The following is an 11,433-nucleotide window of genomic DNA, read 5'->3' as shown; positions in this document are numbered from 1 at the left end:
AGGGGGTTTCGGGTAGGGAATGGGGGTAGGGGTTAAGGGGGAAGGAAGGGAAGGGGTGAGGGTGGTGGTGGGAGGCGCGGCTGTGATAGCGCGGTGGCGGTGGCTGTGCGGCGGAGGGAGCAGCGGTGGTGGAGGGAGGGAAGAGAAGAGAAAGGGAAGAAAGAGAGGGGAGGAAGAAAAAAAGGGAGGTGGCATCGCGGTCGTGGCTGGTGGTCGAGGGTGGTGCGGTGGTTGGAGGTGGCTGGCTGGGAGTGGTGGTGGTTGGGGGTGGGTACAATCCTTAACCTTTATCTTTACTTTTCCACTTGAATATGGTTTACTTGAAACAGATGGCCAGCTTAGAGCTCTTTGCGACTTTAAGAGTAAGAGGGAAATGACTCGTACTCAGAGCTGGTGCACAAGGTTCAATAAGGTTCCACGCTTCAACTCAAAGTGCATAGATTGGTATCAAGTTCAATTAAATGGGTCACGGAAGACGTTTGGTCATCTTGGTGAGAATCTAATTTCTAAACCTCCTGGATGGAAAAATATAGATCAAAACGAAGGCGGATTTAAAAGCAAAGTTTGGGATCCTGGAATCTATTCTGACATTCGTCACCCTGGGAGCTTACGAACCTGTTTGAAGCTGCTCAGAAGCTTCACATGCCTAGTTTGGGACCCCGGTGGTTGTTGGCATTCCAAACATTGGTAGAGATTTCTGGATGAGTTTAAGCGCAAGCCACCATAACAGGAAGCTCATCCAATGTCCAACTTAAGGACTTTAACTAAAAGTGCTAGCTGGGAGACAACCTACCATGGTATGATTGTTTCTTTTTCAGTTTTATTTGGTGTTATTTTTTTTATATCATATTCTCTTTTATTGAACCTGGATGCTATTCATAACAATTGCATTTAGCATTGCATACTACATAATTGCATACCTGCAAAAAAAAAAAGATAGGGCGTGCAACGCGACCGCATTGCTCATGCGTTCGCGTCAGATGCGAAAACCACCTTCCGCGCGTCCGCGTCATTCACGTGGCCTCGTGATTTGAAAATTGGCGTAAAGATCCAATGCCCAGAAAGTTGGGCTGGTATCATGCGGCTGTCGTGCATTTAGCACAAAACGGCTCACGCGTTCGCGTCAATCACGCGAACGCGTCACTTGCACAACACCCATCCCACGCGAAAGCGTGGGCGACGTGTTCGCGTCGCGTGGATTGTACAACACCCCAAAGGAGACAGAGAGTTGCGCTGAAACGATGCTGGAATTGTGCGTTTAGCACAATTTCCAGCGACGCGATTGCGTGCCTCACGCAACCGCGTCATTCGTCCTTCTACCCATTCCATGCGATCGCGCCACTCACACGATCGCGTCAACCCCCATTCCACCTCAGCCACGCGACCGCGTGCCCCACGCGTTCGCATGGATTCAAAATCATTAACCCCCAGTGACGCGAAACCCTACCCTATCGCGCCCCCCCAACCCCTTCTTCTCCCTCTCTTCTCTGCAACCCATCCTCAGGCCACCACCGAGACTCCTGCTACCCATCCTTCCAGTGATGACACTCCTTCACACCCGGCTTGAGTGAGCATCAAGGACGATGCTACATTTTAAGTGTGGGGAGGTCGCCATCTCTGGCGTATTTTTTGGTGAACCACTACAGACTCTTTTACTTTATTTTGGTTATTTTTTTGTATTTTTATCTTTATTTTTATTTTTATTTTTTTTTTTATCTTTTGATACTTATACATTGTCCTTTTTATGATATTTCTGCATTTTGCACCTTAGTTCATATTTTAGCCATTTAGTTTAGTTGCAATTCTAACTTAGTAGTTATAGAATATGTGGATTAATTAGTATAGTTTACCCTTTTAGCATATGATAGTTTGGTTTAAATTGAAAATAAAAAGGAAATAAGCTAGAGACTTTAACAGAATCAAAACAATCCACACACCTTGTATATAACATTACATGTTAGTTAGTTAACAACATTTCATCAAGGAGGAACACTAAAACTTTAAAGCCACCCAAAAATTTTTACATTGAGAATAATGGGAACTCTTAATTTCTACTTGCATGACATGTATAATTGATATATGATTTTTTGAGCTAGAGAACACACAGCCTATGAGTTTTGAGCTTCATTATATGGTTACATTCAAACCATAAATTTTATTCCTGTGTGTTTCGCCCTTCTTTTTATTCTGATGTTCTTTGCTTTGTTTTAATCTATATGTCCGATTATAGAATATAGATACATACCAAGAAAGTGATTGAAGCCATTACTTGAATTATTTACTCACATATCCCAAAGTAGCCTACCTTTTACATCACCTTTGTTAGCCCCCTTGAGCGTTTTAATCCCCTCTTTTTCTGAAAACCACATTACTAGCCTTAAGCAGAAAAACAAAATATGAATCCCAAGTTGAATCTTTGGTTAGCTTAAGATAAGGTATTGTGTATAATCTAAGTGTGGGGAACTTTATGGGAACATGGATGATAGGAACAAAGAAAAAAAAAGCTAAAAAGAATAAAAATGTTCAAAATAAAAATTTTGGGAAGCATGCTCATGTGAAATCAAAACAATTGAATTATCATGTGCATTAAAAAAATGTATCATTTACTTATTTGAAAAAAGAGGATATAAAAATTCCCCAATTGCAAAATAAAAAGAATCAATGCCATGGGATAAAATTAAAGTTAATGCATGAGCTTGCAATACAAAGTGAGAAAACTGTGGGCAAATAGGTTGAGAAGCTTTAAATTACAAAATACGTATGTTAGGTGAGATCTTAGACTAATCAAGGATTCACTTATTAGCTCACTTAGCCTTATACATATACCCTTACCTCTACCTTGGCCCCATTACAACCTTGGAAAAGACCTCATGATTTTTTGTATGCCTATATTCTATAATTGTTGATTGGTTAGATGAAGAACATAGCTATAAAAAGTAAGGATAAAAAGAAAAATAGAGTGATTAACCCAATAAACACTAAGTAACTAGAGAGTAAACACAAAATCCAGTGAGGGTTCAATAGCTCATCACCATATATCTCTGCTTGAATTGTTAATTGTCTTGCAAGTTTGAAAAATATTTTTACCCATCTCAATTGTAAAAATGCTTTAAACATTATCTAAGGTTGGCTATGCATATATGATTCCTTGAGAATGTGAATTAATTTAACTACATGTAAGTTTTATTTACAAGTTAATAAAAATTAGAATTTCATGATTCATTTAGGTAGTTGCATTTAGGATAGATTGCATTGCATGAGATCCCACCACTTTACCATACTCTTTATCTTGGATTTAGCACGAGGACATGCTATTGTTTAAGTGTGGGGAGGTGGTTGATAAACTCATATTTTATGATATATATTGTGCTCAATTCAAGAGATTTATTCAATCCTTCACCCACTTATTCATTTAAATTACATGGTTTTACTTTCCCTTCCTTATTATGTGATATATGTGAATTACATGTTTCCTATGCTTTAAAAATAATTATCTTAATTACCCTTTATTACCATTCGATGCCGTGATTTGTGTGTTAAGTAGTTTCAGATCTTCTAAGGCAGGAATGACTTAAAGGATGGAAAGGAAACATACAAAAATGGAAGGAAAGCACAAAATGGAGTTTTTGTAGAAACTAGCTGCGAACGAACGCATGGACGACGCGGCCACATGTCCAGCGCGAAAAGAGAGCGACGCGGATGCGTGACTGATGCGACCGTGCGCCTTAAGCATAACACAGATGACGCGGACGCATGACCGACGCGAACGCGTGACAAGGAAAACTCCAGATGACGCGACCGCGTGACCCACACGGCCGCGTGACAGACGCCATGCACCAGAAATTACAGAAAACGCTTCCAGCGATTTCTGAAGCCCTTTTTGGCCCAGATCCAAGTTCAAAGAGCACAGATTAGATGATATAAAGTGGGGGAATGCATCCATTCAGGGGGAGATCTCCAATTAGTTGCTTTTGATGATTTAGATGTAGTTTTTAGATAGGGGTTCTCTCCTCTCTCTTTTAGGATTAGGATTTAGGATTTTTCTCGCTTTCATGATTATTCCTTTTTATCAGGTTCAATATTTCTTTTTATTATTTTCTCAATTTAATTCATGAACTTTTCCATGTTACAATTGATTTTCTATTTAATATATCTTGAGGTATTTCAGACTTATGATTGCTTTCTTTAATTTATTAATGTTCTCGATTTATCCAAATTATTTTCATTCAAGTAGAATTTCTTCCCTTTTGGCTTTGGTTAAATAATTGGTGACTCTTGAGTTATCAAACTCATCGTGATTGATAATTATTACAGTTGCTAATTGACTTGAATTCCAATAACTCTAGTCTTTCCTTAGGAATTGACTAGGACCTGAGGATCAAACTAATTAGTTCACTTGACTTTCCTTTGTTTAGCAAAGGTTAACTAAGTGGAATTAAAACTCAATTCTCATCACCGTTGATAAGGATAACTAGGATAGGACTTCCAGTTCTAATACCTTGCCAAGAGTTTATTTTATTATTACTATTTTATTTTTCTCATCATTTAACATACTTCTTCCTTACTTTCAAAACCCCCAATTTACAAGACTCATAACCAATAATAAGAACATACTTCCCTACAATTCCTTGAGAAGACGACCCGAGGTTAAATACTTCGGTTATCAATTTCAAAGGGGTTTGTTACTTGTGACAACCAAAACGTTTGTAAGAAAGGACTTTTGTTGGTTTAGAAGCTATACTTGCAACGGGAATTTATTCTGAATTCTAGACTACGCAAAAATTCTCTCTTCAAAATGGCGCTGTTGCCGGGGAGTTGCAAACGTGTGCCTTATTATTGGTTATTGTAAATTTTTTTTTTTGCTTGTTTATTTATTTTCTCCTTTTATTTCTATTAGCTACTATGAATTCTCACCCCTCTCGCTTTGAGTTTGGTTCTAATATTGTTGAAAGGAGTGAAAGCTATAATAGGAATATGCATCAAGGTCTATGCAATCAACGATGGATGGAGCCAAGAGGATCTGATCACCCCTTTAGGCAACAACCCCTTCCATGATATCATGGACAAAGACCATTCTACAATGCATACCAAGCTGATAGATATGGTGGACCACCTTGTAACTACCAACAAGCCCCACCTTGTGCTTATAGACCACCCTCTCAACGTAGATTTGAACCACCACACTCACAAGTTCCTTTTCACCATGCACCACCGTATGACCCTTATCCACCACAATCCCAATCCAATTACTCCCGAGAACCACCACATTCTTTTTCTGAACCCCCTTCCCAACCAATGAACCCTCACACCCACCCCAACCTCCTATGGACAACAGACTGCGTGTTCTTCTTCAAGGGCAAGCAAAGATGGAAAAGAGTGTCCTGGAACTCACTACTACCGTAACTAAGGTAGTAAATTTAATAGCTTCCCGACATCTGAGAACTCAAAGTACTCCCATAGCTGCATGTGGGAAATCAAAAGAAGAGCGTGGCATGAAGGAAACACTAGAGACCCCGGTGGACAATGAAGAGCATGTCTTTGTACTGGAACAAGTAGAGGAAGCCATGATAGTTGTAGAGGAAGAAGTGGTTGAAGATTTAAGAGATGCTGAACCTCCGTGGGAATCAAGAGCCATAAAGGATTCCGCTGAGAAATCCAAAATTGATGTCAAGGAGGACAGTGCACAACCTCCACAGCATATACTTTGTGAAAAATTGGACGGAACAGACCAAGAAGTTGATTCCATGGGCAGTGACGATCTTGCCTCAAGCTCTCCTAGTCACGAACTCACATCCACAACTGAATTCCTTGAGCCTGAAGAACCTTATCCAAGTGAATACGAAGATGACGTTGAGGTAGATTTCTCTCAACCTCCAGCTTATGACTTAAGTGATGAGGAAGACATTGAAGACTTTGATCAGGACACAGATGCATGTGAAGAAGTTTGCGTGGTCTAGAATTCAGAATAAATTCCCGTTGCAAGTATAGCTTCTAAACCAACAAAAGTCCTTTCTTATAAACGTTTTGGTTGTCACAAGTAACAAACCCCTTTGAAATTGATAACCGAAGTATTTAACCTCGGGTCGCCTTCTCAAGAAATTGCAGGGAAGTATGTTCTTATTATTGGTTATGAGTCTTGTAAATTGGGGGGTTTTGAAAGTAAGGAAGAAGTATGTTAAATGATGAGAAAAATAAAATAGTAATAATAAAATAAACTCTTAGCAAGGTATTAGAACTGGAAGTCCTATCCTAGTTATCCTTATCAACGGTGATGAGAATTGAGTTTTAATTCCACTTAGTTAACCTTTGCTAAACAAAGAAAAGTCAAGTGAACTAATTAGTTTGATCCTCAGGTCCTAGTCAATTCCTAAGGAAAGACTAAAGTTATTGGAATTCAAGTCAATTAGCAACTGTAACAATTATCAATCATGATGAGTTTGATAACTCAAGAGTCACCAATTATTTAACCAAAGCCAAAAAGGAAGAAATTCTACTTAAATGAAAATAATTTGGATAAATCGGGAATATTAATAAATTAAAGAAAGCAATCATAAGTCTGAAATACCTCAAGATATATTAAATAGAAAATCAATTGTAACATGGAAAATTTCATGAATTAAATTGAGAAAATAATGAAAAGGAATATTGAACCTGATAAAAAGGGATAATCATGAAAGCGAGAAAAATCCTAAATCCTAATCCTAAAAGAGAGAGGAGAGAATCCCTCTCTAAAAACTACATCTAAATCATCAAAAGTAACTAATTGGAGATCTTTCCCTGAATGGATGCATTTCCCCCACTTTATATCATCTAATCTGTGCTCTCTGAACTTGGATCTGGGCCAAAAAGGGCTTCAGAAATCGCTGGGAGCGTTTTCTGTAATTTCTGGTGCGTGGCGTCTGTCACGCGGTCGCGTCATCTGAAGTTTTCCTGGTCACGCGTTGGCGTCGGTCATGCGTCCACGTCATCTGTGTTCTGTTAAGGCACGCGGTCGCGTCAATCACGCGTCCTCGTCGCTCCCTTTTCGTGCTGGGCATGCGGCCGCGTCGTCCATGCGTTCGCGTCGCTGCCAGTTTCTGCAAAAACTCCCTGTTTTTCTTCCATTTTTGTATATTTCCTTTCCATCCTTTAAGTCATTCCTGCCTTAGAAGATCTGAAACTACTTAACACACAAATCACAGCATCGAATGGTAATAAAGGGTAATTAAGATAATTATTTTTAAAGCATAGGAAACATGTAATTCACATATATCACATAATAAGGAAGGGAAAGTAAAACCATGCAATTTACATGAATAAGTGGGTGAAGGATTGAATAAATCTCTTGAATTGAGCACAATATATATCATAAAATATGGGTTTATCAATTAGCCTTTCAACCTTCTCAAAATTTGCTTCGTTAAAAGCAGGTGTTGTTATCTCTATCTCTTCTAGATTTGTACCATCAACAACTTTGAAAGCAAACACCAAATTAAGAGAAGCTTACCATCAACTTGCATATAGATTCTAAATCATGATTAGTTCAAACGGGAGAAGATCAGATAAATAAATACCTTGCTTTTGCCTTGTTCATGGAAGGTGAGAGTGAGAGGTATGAATATATATGAATATGATTTCATGACCGTTGCCAGAAAGACTTCACAATTCTATGAATAATAAATAGAACAACAATTTATTTGAATTAGGTGTAGAATGTGCTTGAAATTACAATTTTGTCTCCAACACAAACATCATCAACCCAATATATCTCCCGTCTCACCGAGGTTATTCGTTGAATTGGAGGAGTTAAAAGTTAAAAATATAGTAAACATGCAAAAATAGCTTGTTACGAGCTGTTGGTAGATAAAGGTCTTGACCGTTCAATTCAATTTTCTCCAATTCCCTGAACAGAAGCATTAACTTCAATCAAACAATAAAATTAAACTTAAGAATTCACATAATTTTTATGCTTTCAGGTTCTGTCCATACCTTCGGATACCAGCTCGGCGTTCTTCCTTAGGAAGTGAAAATAGTACACCGGATATGGATGTAACCTTGTCAAAGAAATCAAACTCTCTTGTAAAAATGTTTAGAACCTTTGGACTGAAACCATCAATTATATGTTGCCTTACGACAGGCAGCGACTCTAGGAATGATCCATTCTAAAATAAAAAAAAAAACAGATACAGACTATTAAGGATAATTTGCAAACACACAATAGATTCTAAAATAAAGAATAAACATTTACAGTAGGATCATTCATGAAATGGATATTACAAAATCTATTGATGCCATGATCTAATTTTTTTGCAGGTCCATAACCATTTACAGTAGGATCATTTATGATTCCTAATCCTTCAGCAGCAAGAAAAGATGTCTCCAAAGCCATATGGTAAGCTACAAAAACTGCATACTGAACCACATGCTTTACCTTCTTGAATTCTTCCTCATCAGCACCTTTAAGTAAAATCTGTTCAATGATGTCAAAATTAGAAAAATATTAATGATGTGTAGTTGGTAGTAATGACAATTAAATTATATTTTTTCTTTGAAAAAGACACATGTCTTTGTGGTTGCTAGTGCACACATATTTTACATGATTTGTAATTTACAAGTTAAAGTCTCCAGAAGATTTTTTTATAATAATAAAATAATAACAATAAAATTTCTATAAAATAAGATTAGATTAGAACTGTGCAACCAAATGGCTTTGGACAGCGGTAAAAAAACATCAATATTTTCATTGGTTTTTTACCACCTTGAGCAGCAGCACTACTCAGATTTTCAACAAACTAACATGAAAAGCTTTACAGTAACCCAACTTTGGTGATGAAAGATGATTAATTGAAGGCACAATTTGAGTGCCTGTGCAACGTGCTATGCGTTCCAGAAGCGGCCTCTTAACATTAAGTACCAGAGATATGTCTTTTGCAAGAAGATATTTCTGGGCATATCGAGAGACTGATTTCTCTACCAAAAGGATATTTGGTTGATGAGATGCTATCTTTGCCATTGCCATCTTCATATGGTCCATTTCCTATATAGAGAATGTAAATCCAATAACATGAACTCGTGATAATAGCATTTGCACCACAATATGAGCAAGTTAATAAATAAATAAATAAATGGATCGCAATTAAAACCTACTGTAATAAATTATCTACACTAGACAACAGATTAGCAACATGCTGGTACTCAAGAGCCCCTCCAAGGATCAACAAGCGAGGTTTATCAACTTTTGATGTCATGCGACGATGAGCCACATTCTTCTTACAAACAACTCCTTTAACAACCGTACTGTAAAAAAGAAAATCTGATAAGTATGATAATATAGAAATCACGTGCAGAAAATCAATTAGTTGCTCTCACAACTTACATAGTACATCTCTCCCTGAATATGTTGAATCAACTGTATTAAATAGCACAAAAATATTAATCATCCATTGGCCAAATTTTCAGTAAATTCAATGTTTGAGCGATCCAACGAGTGGCTTAACTCGATCAGGTAATTGAGTGATCAAATTTTCGGTAAATCGATCGGATAAGTTGGATTTGAGAACTATGATATATTCTCTTTGTTCTATTTCATTTTTGTTGAAATATAACAGCAATATGTCGGCAGAATGTACGGCTGGCACCAAGAGAATTAAAAAAGAAAATTAATAATGAATTAAATTAATGAACAAATTAAACATGAAATTAAATAATACGAATGGCACCAAGAAAATGGTTGCAGCCCCCTGGGCCCAGGCCTCAACGCTATATATAGTGACGGCTACTAGACTACTACTGTGTTCACATCTTGACCTTTCATAAAAGTTAGGATGATTAAGTCCCCCCAAAACAAGGACAGTTAGAATGATGCAATCCCATTGACTTTTGATGCTTAACTTCAGTATTATATATACGCATTGCCATATCAAGTAATTAAAGCACCAAATGAATTGGGTTACCCTTTTATTTCTTACACTTTTTTTATTTTTTATTATAACTTGGCTTGTGAATTGTGAGAGATCAGAATTCTATTATATTCTGTAAGTGCAATGCTGATGATTTTCTTAGTTACATGCATTATTTTAGTCATACAATTTCTACATTCATCACTACTTCATGCAAGAAACACAAAATCAAAATACAAGCTTCCACCAGGGCCTTCGTTTCTTGCTATAGTAAGAAGCATTGGTGAATTAAGAAAAAAACCACAACAAACATTGGCAAATCTTGCTAAGGTTCATGGCCCTATGATAATGCATTTGATAGGTCAATTAACCACCATAGTTATTTCTTCACCTGAGTTTGCCAAAGAGATTCTCCAAACTAATGATGTGTTATTCTCAGATAGAAAAATTCCTCAAGCAGCAACAGTTCAAAATCATTATCAATTTTCATTAGCCTTTCTTCCAATTTCACCAATTTGGACAGACCTTAGGAGAATTTGCAATAACACTATGTTTTCCAACAAAACCCTAGATGCAAGCCAAGAACTTAGGCTCAAGATGGTGCAAGAACTCATTAGTGATGTTCATACACATCTAGTTTAAATGGTGAAGCAATTGATATTGGAAGATTATCATTTAAGATGATACTTAATTTATTGTCAAAGACATTTTTCTCTATGGATCTTGTTCAATCTATCGGTGAAATTGATGAGTACAAGGACATGGTGGGGAATTTGGCTAGAGCAATTGCAACACCAAACTTGGGAGATGTTTTTCCATTTTTGACGATATTTGACCTACATGGCATAAGGTGGTCTTCAAGAACTTACATTCCCATGCTGTTTAATATTTTTAATGACCATATTGATAAAAGGTTGAAGCTAAGAGAAGAGGAGAATTATGTTGCAAAGTCATCAAACAAGGATGTGTTCGAGGCACTCCTGAACATTTCTCAAGAGAAAGGTCAGAAAATGGACACAGAAAAGATCAAACATTTGTTCTTGGTATATATATTGATCTCCTCTCCCTTTGTTGCAATCATAATGTTTTATATTTTTCATTTTTGGTTAATTTTAGTATTTATTTTTTGTTTTTCTTTTCCATTAAAATTCTCAACTTTTTTCAAATTCTCTTCACCATTTTGTTACTTCTCAAGAATATACTAAATAAATAAGTTTTCCGTTAGAAAAGTACCACAATATCACTTTTTTAATTTTTTTTAAGGGGTTTTGCAACCAAATATATTTGTCTCAAAATTATAAAAGAAATATTCTTGTGAAAAAGATAAAGTTGAAACATATTAGTAGCTTATACATATTATTTCTTTTAACTATAGAAAATTAGTCACTAAATCAGTTATTCATATAAAATATATAATAAAATATAAAATAAATATTAAAATAAGTTAAATAAAAAAAATGTTTATACACAAATATATAATAATTAATTTAATAATTAATTTTTTATTTGTATATAATATTTTTATATTTCTTTTGTAAAATAATTTATTGATGGA

General features: G+C 36.4%; 2 protein-coding genes across 4 annotated transcripts in view; one reads left to right on the top strand and one right to left on the bottom strand.

Moving 5' to 3' along the window:
* On the bottom strand, nucleotides 6,554–8,495 carry LOC107611971 (phosphatidylinositol 4-kinase alpha 1-like). Of its 3 annotated transcripts, none has more exons than XR_001613550.2 (3): nucleotides 7,969–8,404; nucleotides 7,760–7,882; nucleotides 6,554–7,646 (listed from the first exon to the last, which is right to left on the bottom strand). XR_001613550.2 is itself a non-coding variant. In XM_016313827.2 (3 exons), the coding sequence occupies exons 1-3, from the start codon at nucleotides 8,272–8,274 to the stop codon at nucleotides 7,786–7,788; spliced, it is 288 nt and encodes a 95-aa protein (XP_016169313.1). In that variant the 5' UTR covers nucleotides 8,275–8,414; the 3' UTR covers nucleotides 7,650–7,785. The 3 variants fall into 3 exon arrangements, 1 of the variants encoding a protein (XP_016169313.1); XR_001613551.2 differs by lacking the exon at nucleotides 6,554–7,646 and adding an exon at nucleotides 8,411–8,495 and having other exon boundaries at nucleotides 7,650–7,882; nucleotides 7,969–8,141; XM_016313827.2 differs by lacking the exon at nucleotides 6,554–7,646 and having other exon boundaries at nucleotides 7,650–7,882; nucleotides 7,969–8,141; nucleotides 8,257–8,414.
* Nucleotides 10,595–11,433, top strand: part of LOC107610932 (cytochrome P450 76C4-like) — a 2,888-nt gene continuing 2,049 nt past the window's right edge. Inside the window, exon 1 of the mRNA XM_016312909.2 lies at nucleotides 10,595–10,921. Coding sequence (XP_016168395.1) covers nucleotides 10,595–10,921 — 327 coding nt within the window. The remainder of the gene's footprint in view (nucleotides 10,922–11,433) is intronic.

The sequence above is a fragment of the Arachis ipaensis genome, chromosome B08, assembly GCF_000816755.2.
Source record: "Arachis ipaensis cultivar K30076 chromosome B08, Araip1.1, whole genome shotgun sequence".
NCBI classification, from domain to species: domain Eukaryota; kingdom Viridiplantae; phylum Streptophyta; class Magnoliopsida; order Fabales; family Fabaceae; genus Arachis; species Arachis ipaensis.
Note: the sequence above shows the minus strand (reverse complement) of the source record. Positions and strands in the feature narration are given on the sequence as shown.